The 25,351-nt window shown below is 35.8% G+C and overlaps 1 protein-coding gene across 2 annotated transcripts in view; it reads right to left on the reverse strand.

Annotated features, from left to right (window-relative positions):
• Nucleotides 1–25,351, reverse strand: part of EXOC2 (exocyst complex component 2) — a 133,734-nt gene that overhangs the window by 27,783 nt on the left and 80,600 nt on the right. For both annotated transcript variants that reach the window (XM_040586157.1, XM_040586158.1), the window contains exons 17-23: nucleotides 21,673–21,734; nucleotides 18,899–18,979; nucleotides 17,867–17,926; nucleotides 16,937–16,998; nucleotides 15,982–16,048; nucleotides 13,944–14,060; nucleotides 10,290–10,431 (exon numbers count right to left, since the gene is read on the reverse strand). In XM_040586157.1, the coding sequence (XP_040442091.1) occupies nucleotides 10,290–10,431; nucleotides 13,944–14,060; nucleotides 15,982–16,048; nucleotides 16,937–16,998; nucleotides 17,867–17,926; nucleotides 18,899–18,979; nucleotides 21,673–21,734 (591 nt within the window). The remainder of the gene's footprint in view (nucleotides 1–10,289; nucleotides 10,432–13,943; nucleotides 14,061–15,981; nucleotides 16,049–16,936; nucleotides 16,999–17,866; nucleotides 17,927–18,898; nucleotides 18,980–21,672; nucleotides 21,735–25,351) is intronic.

A 25,351-nucleotide genomic window follows, 5' to 3' on the forward strand; every position in this document is an offset into this window, starting at 1 on the left:
CAACCACGTGACAGCAGTGTAAGCAGGAATGCCTTTGGAGTCTGGCTAGAGACTGCCAAAGGGACTTTAAAACAGGTCTGGGTACAAGAAGAGAGCAGTCCCAAGGCATTTTAGCAGCAAACACTACCCAACTGGATACAACGTGAAAAACAGCAAAGCACTTACGGTGAGCACACCTGTGGAAATAAGTCTTTGTAGGAAGAGAATAAGCCTAAGTTAAAAAGCCTAAGGAGTCCTGGACAGACCTGATACCACAGTTTGGGACTACAGGTACTTTTACTTGTCATGTGACTTCCTTTCCTCACTCCACTTTTTTCACTACATCTCAGTTTGCTAAAGATTGCTTTGAAACTACCTTGAGCATTACCAGGATGAAAAAATTAATAAATATCTAGTTTCTAAGGGTAACGTTGGAAGGAAAAGTCTAACATTGAGCCCACTCAATCACAACCAAGGTCTTAATTTTTTTTTTTTGGCTTATAATCATACTAATAATCAAATAAAAATAAATAACAGTAATAGTGACAATTGACTTGGGAGTTTTAAGCTTTTGGCATTTTCTACTATGACATTATCATACCTCGCACCTCCCTGGTCTTCAGTTCTGGTTCCCAACCCCACCTGAAGTACCACGGAGCTCTTCCTCTCCCACACTTCCATCCATTAAATCCTACTCACTTACCCAACCTGCAAACCCAGCCTGCCAGCGCTCCAAAACTGTTTCCTGCCCCATTCAGGTAACACTGTAGCACCCACAGCAATCAGTAAACCAAACAGTAAATGCTAAGATGGCATTTGTGCCTATCAAATGCAAAGTAAACATGGAGGCATTCACTATGACAGTATGTTAGACCATTGAGTTTGTTCTGCCGATGACATGATTTATTTACTACTTATGTTTTATTGAAGGGTTTGGAGCAGTACAAAACTTGTTTGGCTATCCCCTTCTTCACGCATGTAATAAGGCATGCTGGAAGAGGAAAAAAGCGATGCTTGCCCTTTCTCCTTTCTGCATTACCATTGATTCCAAGCCCCGATTAATTTTCTGCTTTGAGCAATACAGAGATCAGATTCCATTATCAAATGCAGTAATAAAAGTAATAAATAATACTAAAATATCTTGTGAGTGTTTCTCAAAGAGTGTGTCTGAAGGTCTAAAAGAATATTTAGGTTTTCTTGTAACAACAACAAAAGCAAAAAAAAAGTCTGTGGATATTAGCATATGTCCACCCAGAGATGGACTGCAAACTAACACTGCATGAACTAGAAAATAATGAACTGATGACAAGTTTCTAGGTTAAGATCAAATGAGTCTTTGAAATGCCAAACAGGAGACCAGTACAGCACAACTTCCTACAATGGGCTAGACAACAAAAGAGACTTCTGAGTTGTCAGACATTACTGATAAGTAAATCCTCTGGAGTTGCAATAATTACAATCTCATTTGGGTATTAGAAGTCACTCTAATACCATCAGTTAGAAAGGATACATGAGCAGACACAATTCTCAAGCTACAAGACCAGGGTACAATCTGACCAAGGAATCGCTGCAAGACTTCTTTTTATAGATACAACGCTTTTGTACTCATGCTCTTCCCATTCCTTAAGCAGTATAAACGTAGCCTGTCTTACGTCTTCAAAGTTCTCAGATGATAATTTTTTTCCCTCTATTGTGTTATTGTATTTTAATGTATTACAATATATTCCCTATATTGTATTATATATTGTATCCCTTTTAAAAATACACCCTGCTTTAAATAGGCAATTTACAAATTTGCTGATCACTTAATTTTGCAGTTTGAGAAGAAACTTTTAATGAAAAATGAGAATGAAGATAAAATGGTTTTGGAGCTTGATAGTCTTTAGCAAAGCATACACAGAAATGCCACAAGGCATTACAGGAAGGGGTTTAACACGTAAAGCCAAAGAGAAGCTGAGAGATACATATCCGTATCTCCACACTATCCACACTAGATGACAGTCCAGTAAACAACTACTGGTAGGCTTAACAGCAGAAAACACCATACAGCACAACTGTGAGTAAAAGCAGACATGCAAACTAGGGGGGACCATAAGAAATAAAATAGTGAAGTTGCAGATGAACTTCTATTGCATACTTGCACATGTGAAGTCTAGAGTCTGCTGAGACCAGCCAACAAGAAATCCAATTCAAAATCAGCAGCAAAAAAATCTTGCATGCAAGAAGTATGCAGAAGCACAAGAAGCACCTAATAAAGTCTACGTGCAAGTGCAACTCAGTATGTGGCAGGTAGGGACCAGAAAATGTAATGTCTCTCCAGGACAGTTTCTACTGGGATTTCTGGAATAGCCAGAAGTTAAAGATAACCTGTCAGCAGAAACTACAGAAAGCTGGAGAAACAGTTCCTTCACCTGTTCTCACCTTTTGGAACCGTTTCCAAGCACAGAGAAAGTACAATGTCCATTCCATTTCACCAGCTAGAATGACTCTTAATATTTATAATTCAGACACCAATGTAATAAGTTACAGAAATCTAACTGTTGTCAGAAGTGAGAAATGTAATGAAACCTGAATGTCTGAAAGTGAAATTTAAGAAAAGTCTGAGGTTAAAATTAAGTTACACAAATGAAGGTACTTTAAAACATGCAGAGAAATTTGTGCTTGTATTTCAAGCGGCAAAATAATGGTTTTGACAAAATTAATTAAAGGCTACCTGACTTTGAAATTTTACATGATTCTACTCTGTGAAGGATTATGTGTGGTAAACCAAATTGCAGTCATGCAACACACGGATTGTTATATTCGCTGGCTGAACAGGTCCTTTAAGGATGTTGAATTCAACTCATCATAATAAAAATTCCACTGTTGATACAAAATATAGTTAATATTTCCCTACCAGGATGAATGACAAAAAATCAATTTATTAATGTATGTTGCAAATGCCATTTGTTTAAATGAAAAATAGCCTATTTTAACTGGAATACTTAAAAGAGTACTGTGTATAAGAACGTGCTGGTGTTCCGAACAGTTTCTCCACAAAGGTACAACACACCAGCACCGATACACAGTTGTTTCTTCAAGTGCTGCTTTCCTTCTGCGCAGCCCTGTGTTTACGTGGTCTCTTTTTTGTTTTTTCTTTTCTTCCCCCCTCCCCCTGCCATTCCTAGATCAGCTTGCTGCAGCTCAGTTCTTCCAGGATGCAAGAAAAGAGACCCAGTACCAACGACCCAGAAAACCGGCTGGAAGCAGCAGGGGGAAGAAATTACTTTGTTTCTTCAATTCCTACCACTTAAAGATACGTTCCCTTTTCAGTAGCTAAAGTTGGCTGAGCCCCCTTGTGCACTCTAAACTCCAACTTGAGAAACACTGCAGGAAAATTAAACACAATGCAAGAATGTGCAGGCTGTAAGACATGTAAGGCTTAAGCCTGTACCTTCTCCTACTCCAGTAGCTAGACAATAATAACTAGCTAGTGGAATATGTCTGTGACTGTCATGAACAGTTAAACAACTGGAATTTTGTAACAAAAAAAGCACAGTTGACAAGTCCTTTAGCAACTTTTTTTGCCAATGCAAAAACGCATTTTTTCTCCCCACTTAATATTACGGCATTTATTTTTTATATGCAATAGAACTGCAAAATCATAATTTCCTGCATCAAAATAGCAGAATTTGGCCTTACTAAAAGCATAAAATGACAGAAAATTCCTAAACACAGGACATCATCCATAGATTGAGATCTGTTGGTGTTCAAAATCCCCTACATCTAGGGTAATTCTGAAGCCACCCATTTGAAGCGTTAGATGAAATCTAAAGGGTTACAGATATTTCAAACCAAACTGTTTTGCACATTTCAGTCAAAAAGTAATAGTCTATTTCTAAAAAGAAAAAAATATTCTACTATATCCAAATGTTTTTAAGATGTAAATGCACTTGTCATCTTTCATGTAAGCAGGGTGCTGGTGCCCCAAATTAAACAAAAGAAGAAAAGTTAGGGTTGACAAGTATGTCGCTGTGCAACTACAAATTAAATATGCCTTTTGATATTTCATTTTTAACTGTTGAGTACCTTTTCATCAGGCTATTGCCATTAGAAGTTTTTTATTACATTTTTAAAATAGACAATCAACAGATAAGAGATGTGACAAGTATATAAAATCTGATTTAGCAGATTTGACGCACTTAATCTTTTACTGTAAGAGTGGCATTTGATATATTTGAAATGTTTCAGACAATGCTCCCTAAACATGCCAAATAAGAATAAATGCAGATTTAACCGTACTATATTCAATTTACGCCAAGTACAGAATGAATATCTGAAAAACAATCAACTTTCAGTTGAAAGTGCAAAATCACCTGAAACTTTCAATGCATGTGAAATTTTAAATACTATGAAAAAAACCCCAAACAACCCACCAATCATCCAATATCTGACACCACCAGTGAAACACAGAAGATGCATACTGTAAAAAGATTTTTAGACTAGCCTCTGCAACTCCATATGCTGTGAACTTCGAGTAAATGGCTAGACTGCAAAGCAGCCAGCTTTTCAAAAATAATTGATGAAGAGAGCACCACCGGAATTCCTCAGAAAAATAAATGAACACTCACTTTTTGTGTGGTAAACAAAGCCACACTGACAACTACTACATAAATTTGAGACTATAGTAAGAGTAATGCAACCACCTTGTTCACCCTCCAAAACACTATAGGCTTGGCATCCAGAGGAGATCACAGAGCCAATTTTGTCAGGTGACTGAGACAAAAACACATGCATTTAAAACAGAATTTTTGAAAAACAACAAAACACTCAACTACCAAACGAGAGCGATGAAAAAACAAAATGAACAAACCTTGTGTGCTGAACTAGCAGACTGACAACTATACACAAAAAAAATATTCTAAAAACATACTCGGCAACTGATTAACATTATGTTTCACATTATTCCTTTCATCTCTTAATTCTGTTAATACTGTAGATTAAATTAGAACAACATTTCAAACAAGAAAAGAGAACCAAACTACATTTCATCATTGCTGCATGTTAAAATTGAAGTCTTTGTTGTAAAGACTCAGAAGTCGACACAAATTAAAGTGAAAATTTAAATGAAAGTTATTTATTAACAATAAATCTAATTAAGTTAAAAATACTGCCTTCCAACACCAGCAGTCACACCTCAGATCAAAATAAAGGGGAAAATATATAATTACATTGTGCACAAGTTCCTTCTGACATTCAGAACTTTCATATTGAAAAGAGCATGTATTTTTAAAAACTAAACAATAAAAGTTTTAGCACATAGGCTAAATTAAAATTTGCCCCATGCAAACAATTTGCCCTTCCTTAGATTTAAAACTGTAACAAAAACCATATGTATAAGTATATATCTGATAATTACAGGACAATTGCTTAAGTGAGCAAGGCATATATTCCAACTGAAACACTGTATGAAACTTTAATATTACGTTATTTTTCAAAGCTTGCTCAAAAGGCAGACTTCTTAATTTCATTCTAATTTCTTCTTCAGAACTGTTCATTTATTCTTCTATTTCCTTTCTATTTCCACAATGAATTATATGGTGCAAGGAAGTACTGTCCCCAGTACTTACAGACTGACGACTGCAAAGCGGCCGATGAAATAGATCATCAAGGGTTTTGGATAAGATTTTTCTGAATATTCTATACATTACAAGACCTTAAGTAGTCAAATTAAACACGAATGTTCAAACCGACAGAAGTCAAAGAAGGCATTTTAAAGATAAAGATAAAAATACTTAAGTGAGTTATTAACATGATATAGAAAGCTCTGCAGACAGAATCCTGTCGACAGTTTTCACCCCTCCCAGATTATGCTTTATTCACTTCTCAATACCTGTAACAGCTGAGGATAGATCTTTGCCTGTAATGGCTCAACTTAATACAAAACCCAGTTTTATCTCTAAAACAGCCTCCATTTCATGAAGCAAGTCAAGTGTACCCATATGGGGAAAAAAATAATTAAAGATTGGATAATACCTGATTGTCTTTGTGTAGTTTTTTTTCTGTACATAATTTTTACTGACATTGAAAAGAAAGCAAATACAAAACTAGAATGGAAACCAGAAAATTCTCTTACTGCATTGGTCCATATGGCTCAAGAACAGAATTGGCAATACATACATGTAACTTCTGTACAGTAGATTTATACAGATTTGAGTAATTTGGCTGATGTTGTAGGCCTTGACTTTTGTAACCTTGATTCTAAAAAAGAAACAACATTGATGGCATTGGCAAGGCAAAACATTTAGGCCGTTGTTGTGTATTTCAGTGGTACTGCCTATATATAACATGTAGCATTGCCTGTAATGTTACTATAAGCATATAGGCATACATACGTAATTTCTGTCAGCTTTGCAAAGAAAGTGATCAGTAACGTTAATAGGCTTTCATCCCTAGAGGACAGAAGTGCAAGATTGAGGGGACTTCTTCAATTATACTGCAGCTTTCGGTAAGCTCACTGATCTAGTGAGTATCAGACCTCTCTGCCCCTTTACTTGCACTTCAAGCCTGTCTGTCTTTTTATATAATCCCTTGCAATTCATTCCATGTTAATTCTATTTCTAATTCCTACTCTAATTTATGTTTCTGCCTTGCTCATCCAGTCCTGGTTTCCTACTTTGTTCCACCTTCATTCCTTGCTTGATACCAGCCTTCACAACACAAGGTTTTAATTCCAGTCTGCTCCCTCCCTTGCAGTTACCTTATGTTCTACCAGCATTGGTATCCTCCCCATGAACAATCCCACCCACCCCATCTTCCTGATAGCCCAGATAAGGCGTTTTCTGCATTTATTCAGGCTTCCAGCTTCTTCGTTCTGCTCGGTAACAGCAGGGGGAGCATCAAGAAAGGAATACTTGCTAGTGCTTGGCCAGTACAATTGTTGAAAATCTCACTAGCAACACGGGAAATTCATCATCAGAAAATTCTTAATGTTATTCCTAACCAATTCTCGAGTATTTTCACACTCACGTTTTTCCAAAATGTGCTTTGTAAAAGATACATCCGTGGCATCAACATGCCCCAACTCTGGTAAAATTTTCAATTGCCAGTTGGAACATTTGAAAGTTTCAGACTGCATCAGGGAAATTATTTGCCTTTACCTTATTTTTTAAACATGGGCAAATTAATGTCTTCACCCTCTTGTTTCCTTGCAAAAGCCCCACTGTTCTTGTATGAATTTGCTTTTTTACTACAACTAGTACTATTTGAAAGCTAATGCAGAAACACCATATAAAAAAGGCAGGCCAAACTACTATGTCTTGGCTATCAGGCACAGTTGTATCCACTATGGAACACAGAGTAACATTATTTGTACAACACTACACATCACTGACAGTACCACTCAGGAAAACAACAGAGGCCTAAATGTTTTGCCTTGCCAACACCATCAACTGTTTTCTTTTTTAAAATTAAGGCTACAAAAGTCAAGATCTAAACCAGGCAAATGACTCAAATCAGAGCTTTAAATGTTGCACTCCAAGATAAGTGAAAAACAGATAATACCTTCTACTATACAAGTAATTTTTTTTCCCCCTCAACAAATCAATGACTCTATCTTTAACAAATGTATGTGACCTGTGTTTTTGACTCAGCGTGACCGACTCCCAGTCATGTGTATGCTGTTTTAGTTTAATACAGTAGATACTTTTCAGGTTGTACTTCGAGAGAAACTGTTAAGTACAGCTTTGTTTGTTCTGGGTTTTTCTAAAAGGAAAATGAAAAAGCAGTATGTCTACTGCAGTACTAACTGCATCTTTTAGATTACGTTGTGTATATTTCCTCAGCTATAATCTTGTTATACAATGTTGTTTGTGAAAACTAGTTTATTGGGAAAAATAAATTTTATGCCTGCTGGGCGATTATATTTTATTATTATTATTTTTTTGATTGAATACTGGAAATAGTGAGATTCTCATACGCCCCATGAAGACGTGGGGGCTTTTCCCCGCCCAGTCCTTTTCAATAATGAATTTCATCTACCTCCTCCAAGAGGGAGGCTTTATCAGTCACCTACTAATTTTATCTTCAGAGCATCAAATATTTTCAGGGTCAACTAACCACTGCTATAACCAGACAAACTGAAGGTACTCAAAAGTTACTCTTTGTCCTGGTTTTGGTTGGGACTGTTTATTTTCTTCCTAGTAGCTGGTATAGTACTGCATTTTGGATTTAACATGAGAACAATGTTGATAACACACTGATGTTTTAGTCGTTGCTGAGCAGTGCTTACAGTAAGTTGAGGGCTTTTCAGCTTCCCATGCTGCCCTGCCAGTGTGGAGGCTGGTGGGGGCACAAGAAACTGGGAGGGGACACAGCCAGGACAGCTGACCCCAACTGGTCAAAGGGATATTCTACACCATCATGCTCAGCATATAAACTAGGTGGAAAGCTGGCTGGGTGAGCTGCTGCTCAGGAACAGGTTGGCCATCAGTTGGTCAGCGGTGAGCAGTTGTTTTTCATTTGCATTACTTAATTTCTGTCTCTTTTATTATTTTCCTTTTCATTACAACTTATTATTGTAATTATTTTAATTATCAAACTCTTATCTCAACCCATGAGTTTTCTCACTTTTATCCTTCCAATTCTCTCCCCCATCCCACCAGGAGAGTGGCAGGTGGTGAGAGTGAGCAAGTGGTTGTGTGATGCTTAGTTGCCAGCTGGGGTTAAACCACAACAATTTTTATACCAATAGCCAGCAAGGTACATTTGACAGAAATTATCCATCAGAAAGATGCTTCATCAAGGTGGAGAAGCATTGAAGAGGTGACTATATGTTCCCCTTCTTAACATGTCTAGCTTGAGGTTTAACAAAAAACACCCCAAATGAAACAAAACCAAACAACTTTTTTATCACTTCAAATTGCACCTTTTAGCCAACACTATAATTATGTAAGCCTGAAGAAGAGCCTCTAATATCCACCACGTTAATTTTGACTTTTTCCAATTTGCAGAAAAAGTACACAAGACCAGCAATAAACTGGACAACAAGCAGGCTAAGGCATACCTCTAATAAAAATTCAATATTCCCTTTAAATGCAAAAAATACTACGGAATAATCCTAAAGGCAATATAGGTCTAGTAAGTAGATTCCAATTCACTAGATCAAGAAATGAGCATATAAAAAGCTGACACAACTTCTTCCTCTTTGTATTTGTTAGCTGGTGGGAATGTAAACACGCCAAGCAAAACCATACTTCAAACATGATGAGAAGTTATATATTATTCAGATACAAATTTAAATGTGCAAGATTAAAATCTAAGTTGTTTCCGCTATAAACTGTATTAGAGCATATATTCTGAGCACAAAAGTAATAACAAGAAATAGAAGAGACGCTTTTCTCAAGAGTAATAAACTCTTAAGATCTTTCTGTTTTTAAGGCCCAGGGAGCCAGCACTGCAGCTCCTGATTCACAGATCACAAACTTGCTTCTTGTAATTACCCCCATCAAATTTTGAAGTACCACAAAATTTCTAAGCTTGCCATATACAACTCTATGAAACAAACAAACAAAACAAGTACAAATTCTCCTGTCAATCGTTGATTTGCCAAAAATTAATATAAGATCATCTTCAAAATGCCATGTACTGTATTACTGCAATTAATTTCTACTTGGTATTAACCAGGCATTCATGTGATAAGTGATTTAAATTTATTAGTTTTAGATCTGACAAATTAGATGTTCAACGGACATAAATGTTAAGATGTGCACAGTATCCACTACTTAAAGGCAGACTCAGTTATTGTATGCTTCCTTAAAACAGAGGCTCTTAAAGCACCTAAATAATGACTAACTTCTCAGACATTCTAAATACCTCGAAACTGCCCTTTTTTTGCGGTTTAACATTCGTTGCTGAACTACTGTTATAGTCTGCATTTTCTCATAATTTTATCTTTTCAGAACTGTAATTACATCCATTACAAAAGTAGCCAGATTCTCCGGAAAAAGTCCCAAACAATCTCAATGAATTTCATACAAAAACAGCAAAAGATGTCTTTTATAATTCTTTCTATTATGTTTAAGCAATGAAGCAAAATAATCACAAAAAACAAGTATTAAAGAGATTATCAATGATAAAAGCTGCTTTAATCATTTGGGGGCATTTGGAAAATTATTTAGGAATTAAGTAAAGTCTGTGAGAAAGAACTTATAATAAGAACTTGTCAAAAGTTAAACACTCAGACCAGAAAAAAGTTTTTAATTGTACAGTATATTTAAGCTCCTATCAATCACTGTTAAAATAACTTCAGAGTTTAATAAGCAGATATTTACCTGCTGGAACAAGACAATCTTTCCAATCAAAATATCCTGCATAAATGCCAGGTTCCAATGACCCAACTATCGGATCTGCCTTGAATTCAATGTACATTTCAAACAGTCTTTGATCCAGCTCTTTCAAGGATTCCATACTAACCTGAAGAACAAAACAAACAAAAAAAAAAAAAAAGGAAGAAAAAGAACATAACAAACAGTCATTAGCTACAAGAATTGAATCACATACCCCCCAAAATTATCTCATGCCTTCTATAACTTTCGGTGAAGAGTAGCAATTCAGTTCATAACTACTTATATAAAAACCTAGGAACTTCCATATTACCTGTGCATCCTACTCAGTATAATTTTTTTTTTTTTCTGATTGTGCTCAGCAACAGACATTTTGGGGAAAAGTCCAGGGAATGCCAAAGCAGGCAGATCACTTCGCAGTTATCTAATGGCATGATTTTTTTTTTTCCAGTGCATGTCAGGAGGTCTTGTAAGGTAAAACAACTGAACATTGTCAATGCTTTAAAATATGCCCATAATAATTTCCATCCTGAAACATTAAGATTCTCGTATAATACTTAACATCTACCAATTGTAATATTACAATTTTTCACTATCTGCTCTATATTTGAAAAATACATAGATTTATTTAGGAGTCTCTGCCTTCTGAAACTGTACGCATGCACTTCTCCACCCTACTTCAAGGCACTTCTGTACAACAATAAGCTGCAGCTCACCAACATCTGCAGAATTTTTCTCTTTAACAGCTCTCTATGCAATTTTCAGTAATTCACACAACTTAGCCACACTGAAAACTAAAGCGATATGCCCAGTTTGTTCATTGTATCTGAACAACTATGTTTGATACAAGACCTTTTAATAAACGTATGTACTCCCTGTATATCGTAAAACGTGAAAGTAGAAAGTCAGTATTTTAGGATAGTGATGGATGCCAAATGCAAATAAAAAACGCTGAGAAACATCACGTTACTTCTACTTAAACGTATTTATGTTTAGGAGTAAAAGCTTAAGAAATAGCAAAGCAAATTTTAAATTTGTCACAAGAGGACATATATTCCGAAGATAGGATTTTCATGAAGCCCTGAGAATTTGGTCCCAGGAGATGATGAAGGCTATTTTTTTCTTTATCCCTCCCTTCTACCTGACAGCCCGTTGACATTCAAGACTTGAAAAAGAACACCACACCAAAAAATGTACAGAATTCTCACTTCTTCCCTGCCTTACACGGGATCACAGAAACGTAAACCCAGAATGGGTTTCAAGACATTTGTCACTTCAATTTCTTATGATTAGGGAGAATAACTATCCTTAGATCATTCCTATTTAGGAAAAATAAGGTACTACTACTAGGAAAAATAAAGTACAAGATCCAGCGGGAAGTCCCGGCAAACATGCACCCATTCAAAGACTCTATGAAACAACCCTCACTCTGCAGTCATTCAATACAAAAGATCATCTGTACATTCAGTACAGGTTTTTTCTTCCATGCAAGCCCTCTTCAAGCTGTTTCAAGTTCAATGCACAATTAAGATAGTGGTGGGTAACCCTGTTTTTCAGCTGGTGGAAAGATTACAGGAAAGAACAATTCATCTGAATGCTATTGTGAGCCCAGGACCAGGGAGTGAGGCAGAGTAGAAATCTACAACAAGGTCCATTGTATATATCCATTTTCCTGACTCTCAGGTGGGGCAAATGCTCATAAAAATACACAAATCTCTCATTAGTATCTTTCTGCTGTGAACTTCCCTGTAACTATAGTTTTCAATTTTTGTATTAAATCCATTTTGAGCCTCTATCCTAGTAACCCCTCTGCTTTATCTAAGCATCAGAACTGTGGAAACAATTTTATTCAGAAGCTTTATCAATAAGCTAGGATGAATGTTATGGGATACATAATTAATAAGCAGGGTTGGGGGGGGGGGGGAATTGACTGAACTGATGATAAAAAGTTGAATTAAAGAATCTCCACAGAAAAACACTTAAAAGAGTTACGTAGAAATTAAATGTAATTACTGGAGAGTACCATAAGTGTGTGCCAAGACAGCACGTGCTAAAGCAAAGTGTAAAGTTTGGCCCTTTTGTGTAACTTCATATTTGGTACATTAAGAAGAAAATGGAAATAATAGCCAGCAGAATGTAAGGACATGGTTTTTTGTTACCATTTTATGATTTCTGTATTTCCAGAATATTAGGTAATAATGATGATCTCCCTGCCAACAAAGGCAACTTAAAAAAACCCCAACCAAACAACAGATAGTTTTCACCAACATACACTACAAAATTCACTTTAAAATTAGATTTATAAAAGCTAAAAGAATTTAATAATATAGTTTTGTTTAAGTCTTCTCAGATAAAACCTAATTTTTCAAAATTTTTGTTAATTCTTTATTGCAAATTTATCTAATAAACAGTTAAATAAATTAAGCAACATAGAGAAGTTTAGGTAACGGATCAAAAAACTGAAACAATCAATCAGTCAAACCTCTGTGAGCCTCTAGCTTCCCTTCAAATTAATGAAGTGTTCAAAAATTGCCCGCTTAAAAGGAATAATTATCCAAACTCTCCCAGCTAGCATTACCGATATAACTCTCATACATGCAGTCAGTGCTTTCAAAGGGTTAACGCAGATTTGAAATTAATCTGCAACTTACTTGACTTTTGTCATTTATAAACCTACCAGACTTTTAATGGCAATACTTTGTATTTAATGGCTGTACAGAGCACTGAATACATACGTAACAGATGTCTTATTTACTTATATTGACAACACTAACCATACCTAGCTCAACTCTCAGTTGTCTCAATAGCAAAGAATGGCAATATCCAGAGTAATTTTGCATACTGTACTAACTATACAAATTATATCAAACCCACTTAAATGCTATCCAACATTACTTCAGCCACAGCAATTCAAATAACATTGAGGCAGAATAGGACTAAAGATCTACTACACAGTAGCAGCATCAGTTGGAGTGAAATATTGTACCCTGTACTGGAAGAGATAACATGTTTACTTCCAACCAACAAATGTTTCTGGAAATAAACTAACTTTATGGTCCTAAGGATTAAGTCACAACGTTTCTCATAAAAAATGATTAATCTTTACAAAAAGGCAGGAAAATGAGACAGTTACTGCCACCCACTTTGACATTTTCGTTCTCCGAAAAAAAAAAACCCCACCAAAACACACAACACACAAAACCCAACAAAACCCAAAGCACAACAAAAACGCTGAACTAGTTTATGAACAACAGCTATCAGTAATGCAGACTGCCAGATGAAATAATTTATCAAGTATATTTCTGAGATAAGAATCTCTTTTATTTTCTGCATTAAGAAAACACAGTGACATTAAACAGTTTTACTAAGAAATCTGATAAGCTTTGCCATTGAACACACAAGTCCTAAACAAGAGGTCCTATTTTCTCTACCAGCTATTTAAGCCTTATAGGAACACATACAACCATATCATTGTTGTTGTTATTGTGTCCAACGGATGCTTGGAGTCTCACTCATTTGTAGAAAGCTCAGCCAAGAGCCTTCTGGCCATTTGAACACTTGCACTTAATTTCCACAGGAAGTAAAATAAACAAGAATTGTTTCCTTCAAGCAATGATACTTCATTCTAGTGCTCTCACTTACTTGAGTTATTTTTTCAACACCCTGAAAGCCATGTTTCTCAAAATGTTCAGCTATATTTAGGAAGGTATGACGTTCCAGATAACGGCAGTTACTGAGTGCAATTAAAAGCCTCTGTTCCTAAAAAATTGTTTTAAGAGAAGAAAGAGCATACAGTTAGAAAAAAGAAGTATCAGCGTGACCAATACCATAAATGTATATTATTTTATTGATTCTGTGCGTGATAAACATGCTGATAAATAAAGCGTAGCTTACAAATGTTTTTGTCAATAGAAAACCAAGAACTGAGTGAGTATCAGCTATGATGATTGAACATATAGTGTGAACACGTAGGATCTGGAGCATTCACTGGAACAGCTGTGACTAATACAGAAACATGGTTAAGACTCCTTTAAAAAAATTGGGTTTGGACAGCTTTCCAGGAAGCTGTTTCTGGCTTTTACTTTGTTTCAAGAAATACGCTAAGAATTATGACCATCATAAAATTAACTAAATATCATCTTCACTTGCACATGAAGCTGGCTAACACAAGGGAAGCAAAACAGGTACTGAATGAATGCACTCACCCATTCTAAAATATCAGAAGATTCAGAAGTACATGATGTAATTTCAGCAGTTAATTTTTAAAAAAATTAGGTGGCTATCTGTTCTTCAATGATTTTTTTAAAATGGCAAGAATGGTGCAACAAGGTATAGTTTCCAAACAGATCAAGAACCAAACAAGACAGAACTACTATTTAAATAGGTCTGGCCTTCCCTCCTTCCCTCTCCTTCTCCCAATGGCAAAACATTTTTTAACCTCTGATGGAAATACAAAATCAACACCAAACATTTTGAAAACAAAAGTATGTGGCACTGAAGTAATCATAGTAGCACTTATCTGATTAAGAATGGTGTTGGGTTTCAGACCCAAAAGAACTTCTGACAGTTTCATATTCCAGTAACATGATGACTCGTATTGAGATGTGCAGCTGCCTACTAGTTTAAATTATAATCATTTGGTATACAGACTATTCAAAAATTAAGAATTTTAAAAATACAGCGATAAATCTTCCTCTTGTCACTTGCTTTCTCTGTTCTTATTAATCAGGAAAGAGAAGATTTACAGAAAAAAATTCATATGATACCATGGAAACTAAACTGTTTATTGATTTATTTTTATTTAAACACTCATACCTATGACATATGGGAGATTGTCACGGCCACAAAAAGTTACTTTGTCAACATTTAATATTTAAATCTATGCATTGCAAAAAACCCCACACGATATAAAGAACTAATTATTATAGTCTGCAATTCAGAAACTTGGCCTGATTTGGCAATCTGGGATACTTTATTATAGCAGGAATGTTTATTGCTCTTGTAAACGAGGCAACGCTGGGCTTCTGACAACATTTAAAACCTGTGCTAAGGAATATTAACTTCACAAAAGGTTCTCACTAGGTTTCTTGCACGGAACAATTACATTTTTTCATCAGGCACCAGACTACAAGAGAATTAACCGAAGTAAAAATGCCAAAAATATTAAAAAACTTTTTTTTTATTTCCTAAAAACCAAACCCAAATCCAAACAAATAATCAAAATTTACTCTTATTAAAGTAATTTTAGATACGTTACTGAGTATCTGTATCTTCAAGGGTTTTTAAAAAGCAATAATCAGATCAGTTCTTATAATTTAATACAAAGTGATAAATCAAAAGTCAAATCCTAGCTGTCTTAACATCAGTGCTATTTCTGTTGATTTCAATGATGCCATTTTAGTTTCTGAGAAGGATTTGGTTTCAAAAAATGTCTTTACTAGTTAGCTTAAGATGGTACACTAAGGTATCATAAACAAACAGTGTTTTTAAGAAGAGTCTTATATCCTTGTATTTTCTTATGCTTATATACATATGTATCTAGGGAATGCCTCTAGAATACAGAATTGCTCTCTAAAAAAGGAAAACAAAACCCAAACAATAATAAAAAAGGACTGCATTCTTGTAACTTTCAAAAATACTAAGTTTCACATCAGCTTTTAGAAATAGAAGCCAAACTTACTGAAGAAAGACTTGAGTCTTCATGAATGCTTCCAAACAAATCTGGAGATGAAACATCAACTGAAAGGCTAGGAAAATTGTTTAAAAAGTGAGTAGTATAGTGCTTTTGATTATCTGATTCACAGTGGATTCAAATGAACAGTTGGAACAGAAGACAAGAATCTTGTTTCAAGCCCCCTCACATCAGATAAAGCAGCAGGCCAATTTTCTCAGTTTTTCTAAGATGTCCACAAAGCTTGCAGGAACTCTGAACAGACAGTACTAGTCTTGCTACAGACCTTTCCTTCTTAAAGCATTTCAATTTTCTATGATTTCTCTGGTTTGCCACGTCTTCTGTTCTGGTTTTATGCCTATCCAGTCAAAGTCATCCAAATCGTAAAGAAAAAGTGGCATTAGGAACACAGCTAATTTGCCTTTTCTAATGCATATTGCAGGTACCAATATTTGCCAAGCCTCTGTGTTTTCACAGAGAATTCTTGTAAACTTGGGCTATTCTGACTTGTTTTGGTCTCTGAAGTAAATGGCTCATAAGCAGTTATCAAACAAAAACTTTCAAGAATTTAGCAGAAATACCAATAGAACCAGCCAAAATAAAAGGGAAGAAAAAACAGCAGAGGCTGCTTCTCCATGACTAGACATTACTTGGGGACAAGGACAACTCATTCTGTGTAAGATCATGTCAAAACCAACATACCCGCTTCTACAGCACAGAACTCCTGTCATTGAATAAAATGAAAAAAAAGTCATTATCTTGTACAACATCTATTATGTGATGTCACTCAATTGTTTGACATAAAAAGTATCTGCTCTTATTTCAAAGCATCACTAATCAGAGGCAAAAGTATTCACAAGAAATAAGAAATACCAGATGGGATAAAACCACACCACCACTCAAATTTGAGACTTGCACTCACAATTTCAGAATACTACACCTAGGTCCTATTTATTTCACTTACTGTGCTGTATCTATGTCGCCATCAGGTTTGGTGCTCAGTTGTTCCAAACAGTCTATGAAGACCTAGGAAACAAAGCAAGATCTGCATTTTCTGCCAGAACTAAAAAAAAAAAAAAAAATTCTTAAATTTACTTTTACTATAGTTAATAGAAGCAGAACAATCATCACCTTTCTTTGTCTTAACCTTACATAAATTCAGTAACATTTTAGTTACACTTTTTTAATGCATATTTTCAATTTATATGCATCACAGTTTACTTATAGTAAAAAACACGAGTTTTTAAGCCTGCTAGAGTGAATTTCATCATGCATGTCTGAAATTATGCAGTGATAATCTGCTGATATGCAAAAAAGGCATTAATAGTCTTCAGGTGTTCAGTCTGAACAGTTGATCCCCAAGTAAACATCACAGAAGCATCACTACAATCCATTTTTTGCTTTGGCTTATGATTTCTTATTTGAAAAAAACTATAAAAATGTTTCAAAAGCCTAAAGCATGCTATTATGTATATATTTATATATCTTTTTTTTTAATATCAGACTTTGTTACAAAGAATATTGGTTTCTGATAAAAAAATCAAAGGCTAAATCTTCAGCTGATGAAAACCAGCACTGCTCCTTTTGCTGCAGTATATTGATGTTAGATGACGTCAGTTCAGCAAGCATCCGTCAACTGTCAGTAAAATCTTGAACAGTCACAATCAGTAAAATACTTGAATATGTCACCATCTGAGGATCTGATATCATCAGATTCAGCTAGTAAGTTCTATATACTTTTAAAGTCAAACATTTCTCAGTATCCCAGAGCGTATCAGAGGAGTAACAGAGTCATCAACTTAAGCTACCTTTTGGGAGGTGGGCAGGGTACAAAGCACACATTTTTGTTGATCACTTGCATTCACAATTTCATTCTTAAAAGCGTTTAAGGTACCTGCATGATCCCAATGCTCAACTGGCACACATCCTCCTGTGTTTTCTGCTGCTGGAAAACCTAAAGATGCAAGCATATTATTTTAGCAGAACAGTTTCACATGGCCTTATTCTCAAGGCAGGCCTGAGTAACCTATCCCTAAAGAGATGATGCAATTATAGGAATAGCTGCCGGGTAACAGTGTTTTCTCATGGATCAATTTCAATTCTTCCCCACTCTAAAAATAGGGAGAGAGAGAATACAAGTCCAAACAAACAGTTTGACAAGCATGAAGAGATAACATGCTAAAAAGGAAAAAAGTCCTAGCACCTAGTACACGTGATACGTATCTGTTGGCTAAATGAATTGCAGCAAAAGCTCCCAGGATATTCAAAGATCTTTGCACCCTAACAAGAAGGATTCACCACGCACTGCATATTCTTTTGAGTAATGTCCATTAAGAAACTAGACAAGCTAAGCATAAAAATTAAAATAAGGGAGGAGAGAGAGAAACAATACCCACATAGAGGGGCTCAAGGGACTTTGGAAAAGTATTAAACTCCTTTAGATCACTGAAATTTGAAAGAAAACATCAGTATCACAATCCATCAGGTCTTCAAGGTATTCAGTGGACGGGGACAATCAGGACTCCTGATTTAGAATAAAGTTTATATAAGTAAAAACCTGAATTTAAGTTCTTCAAGTAGTCTGGATGCAACATTAAGTGAAGAGTAGCTCCTAGGAATGGCCCCTCTCTTTCCCCCTCCATGTAAATAAAAAAACATCTATTGCGATCTGAAAATTACAGTAGTAGCATTTTTTCCAATACAACAGCTTTAAAGATTTAAATATAGGTTCAATCTGCCTCATACACACATAATTACCCCTAACAAAGGAAATACAAACAGAATTCTAAAGGCCAGCAGCAGTGAAAAGGGTGTACACAAGGAGGAAAGTTATACCCCTGTATCATTCTCTAAGAGTTTTTGTTCTGAAACCCAATAGTAATTTACATAAAATGAACAACAAAAAGCAGCATAAATCAAAACTTACGCTGGCCTCTCCAGGTTTGCAGTCCAGCACAGTTTTAAGAGATTGCAAGGAATGGATAATGCACTGTTCAAACTGGGATGGCTGAAAAGCAAATTACTTGTTAGCTTTAGATAAGCATGTCAAGTATATACTACGCAAATACATTGAAATCTCCATGCTCCATGCCATCTAGGAAGCCTTTTATTTTCAAATTATGCCCCATCCCACTCCTTGCCCCAAAATCTGATTCATGTATTACCAGAAGACCATTTTGTAGTGATGTACTTCTGTACTTCTCCACAGAATTATTACCATAGATCAACATACATTTTTTTTTAATCTGAATGAGAGACTTCTACGCCAAACAGTCTCTTCTAAAAGGGTTATGAAAGATTTTTGTAGCTTATTTGTGGTAGCATATATTGACAGTTAGAGTATAGATGCCTGTGACACCATCTCTTCTCCCCCCTATTAAGTTGGGATCGAATTTCACCTGGGATATCACATATTTCTGCATCTGATTTCAGCAAAAGGTTTTTAAGAAAACCCATCTGAAATTGCTTTCACATGAAGGAAAAAAATAATCCACTCGTTTGGGGGCCTTTTTTTACTTTCAGGTTTCCAAACCTGAAGTACAAATGTCTTGATGCATGGATCAATTTCACTCTATAAGTGTGAACAAGTTCACAGCATCAGTCATTAGTCAGTTTTTCCTTGTCCTTCTCTCTTCCCTGTTAAGTCACACTTTTTTTTTTTGTTTTTTTTTTTAAATGAGGCTGCCTGCTGGTATTAGGCAGGAAGCTGTTGTACAGGGCAACTGAAGCTCAGAAGCGTCACTGCTCTAGAAAAGAGGGACATCATCCTATTGGATTTGGGTCAAAGAGGTGGACAAAAAAAGCTTCTAAACCGTGTAAACCTGTTTTTCATCCAGTAGAGAATTTATGGCTTGTCACCAACTTTAGGTTTAGAAGTAACTTTTATTTCTGTAAATGCTGAGGTGGAGGTGGATCATGAAAGTGATGCCTGCATGGCAACCTGAAAAATCACGGGGGGAAAAAAACCCACTAAGACAATATGTAATAATTGTTTTTAAAAGAAAAGAATAGCAGTTCAAGCTGCTCTTGTGTTTTTGTTTCCACACAAAAAAACCATATCACACCTCAGGAAAATAAAGCTGTTCAGGTATGTTACTCTTTGGCTATTATGAAACTGAGGGAAGTTGGTTCTGTGTCTTACTGTATCCTTTACCTGGAATATAAATGCCGAAGGCATTATCAACCAGTATTTCCTGTAAACTTAAAATACAGTTTCTGTCTTAAATCTAAAACGTCCCCCAAGGAGACTGCCTGGTCCTTGTTTATACCGGTTAATTTTTGGTACAATTTTTGCTCTAACATTACCATAACGAACTAACGCTGCTTTAGTAGATAAATAACACTGCTATGACAACACATAGTCAACTCGCGCCATCACAATTCGGCATGTCTCAAGCCTCAAAAAAGTACCTCGGGAAGTGCTGTGTACAAGGAATTCATGGGCAATTCCTGAATACAAAAAGGACTTAAGTAGTTTTTAAACAAAGATGGGTTAGGATACAGCAAAAGCATAAAGAAACAAAGCTTTTGTGGAAGATCCTTCCTCCTCCTTCCATTTTACAGATGAATAGTAAAAACCAGAAAAGTTAAGGGACTTGCCCAAGTCTGTGGCAACTGAAACCTCGATTAGAGGCTGTAAATCTGGTTATAATACTACAATTGCCCCACAACACTCCTTCCTACAAATGTGTATACTGTGACTGCTTAATGTCCTCCTACTCAACTTCAAACATGTATTTATAGAAGCAAATAAGAAAAACTAAAGCAGTCTGTGGAGCATTGCCTTAGATAATACACAAAGCAACTCTCCCTCCCACAGGCCCTTTCTGCTTTCGCAGATTGTTTTTAAGTCACACCTACAACGAGCTTGCTATGTTTTAGGCATTACTCATTACTGTTTATTTCCAGAAAGCATCTCACTAATTTATCTGAATTTGGTTTCAAGTCATCTGTTGTTTGTGTGTAGGCAATCTCCTAAATTAGTTGCTTTTCAGTTCAATTTCTCATTATAACATATAAGTGACCTATTTATCTTGCTACAGACCAATTCCATGGTAGTGTGCCTACTAAGTTATGAAGCATTTTCATGTGAACTGAACTTGTTGTGACCTCAAAAATATTTTTTTACTTCAAGAAACCATCTCTAAAATAAGATGCTTAACAATGAAAGTTATTATTGTTTATCTCAGCAAAATCATGCTGGTCAGTAGTAATTATACTGATACATTTTAATTACCCTAATTAGAGCAGAAAGTCATGCTACATATTTTGGTGCCCAGTTCTTACATGTCTCACAAATTCGCAAAGCTTTTATGTATATTTTTTTCTTTCTGTTTTGTACCTTCAAAAATATTGCTGTCTAGTACTAGCGTTATCACTTAAAAGTTACTTCAGACCTAATGGTTTAAGGAGTACAAATAAAAATTTTGGTAAAGGAAGAAAATAAAAAAAAAGCAACTTTGTGTTTGGTGTTGGGAATCTGTTAAGAGTGCTGTAAGTAAGCTACCATCTGCACAAAAAAGTTTGTATTTTTAATCTTCCTATATTTTCATATTTTAATAAAACTAGAGATACCAGTATGCACGCATACAAAGTCCAAAATAACCCAATTTTTGGAGAATACAGAAACCAGTTTCATTACACTTGCCAAAAAAAAAATACAGCAAAGAATGTGCCTACAAGACACACAAGTATACCCACCAACGATGTCAAACCTTCGTTGTCAACAACCCAGTCTTCCTTCTCAGCTAACCTCTTTATATCTGTAAGACAGAGCAAGAGGGGGAGGGGGGAAGGAGAAGGTATTCATTTTCATTATTAAAACCTCCTTGAACTTGAAAAGTTAAACCACAGACATTGGGACTGCAATGACTAGGCATACAAGCAAATAGCACTAAAAGCTTCAAAGCTTTCAGCATTCTCAAGTGACTAAGAATGGAACTCATACATGGTATGCTGGTGACACCACACAGAGAACCGTATCTATGATACATGGCAAGACTTGCATGAAGCACATCTTTTACTGGAAAGATTAAAATTAAAGGAATATTGTGAAGGCTTTGGGTTTGTTCTTATTTTGTAAATTTTTAATCACAACATAAAATACTGCACTTAAGAACCCAGGGCTCTAGTCTATTATACTCCGGTTCAATTAAAAATGAAAGAGCAAGTACCTAGTATTTTAGCAAAGACAGAAAGGGCAGCATATAATTCATATTTAACAATTATAGAAGAGGCACAGGGTCCCCACTTGGGGTCAAGAATACATGCTGCTAGAGTTTCTTCAAAAATACATGAAGGCATATGCAAAACCCACTCTCTTCTGCTAATCAGAAGGTGCCAATTTCTATAGGCATACTGAAGCTAACAGGAGCTAAGTCAAGATGCAAATCAAAAGTTGATGCACTGTAAACAAAATTCCTCTATGGATGCACGCATTCTGCACCATCACTTTTTTTAAGGCTTAATTGACTTGTAAACAGAACAAAGATGAACCGTGTACAGGTCATGGGGGCTTTGACATACAGTTTTTCACACACAAATTACTCATCAGAACTGTCTGTACACCATGAAACTCCCTTTTAAATGAGCAAAAATTTTGGTGAATTACCATCTCTCCCCAAAATCGAAGAAAAGAGGATAACTAATGCATGCTGAAAGGTATCTTCACTACCTTGGTGATTTAATTAGCTAAATTAAGAAGCTTGGTTATGGTGTCATACCCTGCAATGCTACATTTTACGGAAGTATAGGCTTAGTGAGGATAAAAAGTATTAAAGGATTGTGCAGAATAATTACTCATTTGCCTGTTTAGTAAACCTCTTAATTCAACCAATATTCTTGCAAGGCTTTAGATTGCACTTATCAGCCTTTACATGCTTTTGTTGCTGCTCAATTTTGCATTCTGTTCTGAGCTAATACAACAAATGTCTTTCTTGTATTTCACTGCTCACCGAATTCCAGTCAGATACATTCATGTAAACCCCCTGTCTAGTCTGGCATTCACATAATTTGACTTTCATGACCTTTATGACCATTGAACACATATAAGAGGGAAAGAACACAGGCTGCTTCGCAGGACCAGTGTGAGTATATAATGTTTATCATAAGACAACAAGAACCCCCTGTGTGTGGGCAGATGTGTCCTATTTAAATAGCTACCATTAGAGAGCTCTGTTAAAAATTTTAACCAATCTGAATGCCTTTACCAACTTACAAGCTGCAACAAGAGGTGAGACTGAACTTTCTATCAGCAGTCTATGCAGCTCATATTTCAGAGAGATTCTAGACCTGAGATTCAAGTCCAGGAGGCACCTTTTTGACTTATGTTTTAAAGATATAACTACAGCCGAGACCCATCTACATAGCTCCATGAGAGTATCCGTTAACTACTTTTTCACTGGTTCCCTAAAAACAAGTTTCTTCAAGGGCCTGATTAACCTGGTCCTGTCCAGAAAAACACATCTAAACACACAGCACACATGCAATTTTGCTTTAGCTGGCAAAAAACAACAGAGAAAACAAAGGGTTCCATAGATAAGACAGTGCAACAACATGGAATGAGAGTCATCATACAGGCAGGCATCTTTTTTTCTTCTCCTGTTTGAGGATACAGCCAACACACAGAACTGATAGGGGATGGAAGCAGAAGTCAAGGAAGGCTGCTGGTAGTGGCTAGATCAGAGAGAGATACATTATCCAGCCAACATAACATACTAGAATCAAAAGGGATCTGATTTCTTTTGATTCAAGAAAAAAAAAAAGTATGAATAAAGATGTTCAGACATACAGAGAATTGTACACACATAGACTGGTAAATCTGCTTTTATAAAAACCTAAGGCACAGACTACCACAAGAGTTTTTCCTCCACAGAACACAAGTGGCCAGCAATCAGTATGTAAGCAGCAGAAACACTGGATCTGAACAAAGAACTAGGCTATCATCATGATGCAACAAGTAGGCAAAACTAGTCAGGCAGCAGACTTTTTTTGCCGAGAGCTTCATCATTAATCACTTATCAGAGCTCTCTGGACTGCACTGGAGAAGCTAGACAGATGCTCAGAGATTTAATAAGCTAAGAACTGTCAGCAAAATGGTTTGGAGCTAGATACTTTCTTTGAAACAGTCAGGTCATCTGAGGAATCAGTCACAACTGCTGGACAGAGGGCAGTCAGTCCAATAGGACCATCCTCATGGTACAATTAAAAACAAACAACCAAACCCCACAACACAAAACCAAACCAACCAAACAAATCCCAACCCCCACCTGTTTCACCCACCACTTAAGTAAAATAAAATAACATATATAATTGATCTCAATTGTGCTAAGTGAAGAAAAGCAAAAGAAACATCCTCATACTTCAAGTGACATCTGAAACAGTGGTAATACTTTCTGTATAGAGTTTTAAAGAGACAAGACTATGTATTTGTATGGCTAGCTTGATATTAAAGCAGAAAAGTAACATTAACATTGAAATAGGATATAATAAAAGAATTGATATCTAAGAATACAATTAATATCAAAATTATATTAAATAAACTACAGAGGCTTTATGATGCTATGTCACCAAAAATTTTAAAATTTGCTTATTATAGCCACCTGTGCTTTGCACACTTCAGGCTTTAGTAAAAAACTTAGTTCCATGTCAGCCTTCAAAATAATGATGAATCACATGTTAAAGATTAAAACCTGATGAAACTTTAAGATTAAAAAAGCCCTAGTTTTGTTTTTTTTTAACATTGAAGGTAATTAGTCTTTTGGAAGCTAAGTGAATTAGTAGATCAGTCTGCCCTGATTTTAAGAGACACATTTATTTCTGGAAGATTTACTTCATTCACATTTAAGTTTCGAAGCTGAATAAAAGAATGGTAAGATGAATGGCCTCTGATGCACATACAGTCACATTAGATTTAGAGAATGTGTTACTGCCCTTGACAATCCAGACATTTATGGCAAAACCTGTGTACACAGCAGGAAGCCTAGGGATTATAATGTTAGTAAAAGGCCTTGGAAAACACACAACTAAAATACTTTATAAAGGGATGGGGATTTTTTTTTCTTGGGAGTGGGACACTACTTATTTCATTCTTCACTTCATTCGAGAACTCAAAAAAGAAAATAAAATATATTTCCAATATGGAAAAGCTGCATCATGAGATAAATCACTGGCATTGTAAAACTGTCTCAACCCAAAGGAAACAGACCTAAACTAATGTATTCATTAAACTAAGGGAAGAAAAAACTCCTAACACACATTTCTGTCAGAAAAGTGAAATACTTGAGTAACATTAGTGAGATATTACAGAACTCAGTGGAATCCATTGCCACTACAATGCCTGTAACAAACATGGTTGTCTTCCAGAACATTGTTTGGCCTA

This window comes from Falco naumanni, chromosome 3, assembly GCF_017639655.2.
Source record: "Falco naumanni isolate bFalNau1 chromosome 3, bFalNau1.pat, whole genome shotgun sequence".
Lineage (NCBI taxonomy): Eukaryota > Metazoa > Chordata > Aves > Falconiformes > Falconidae > Falco > Falco naumanni.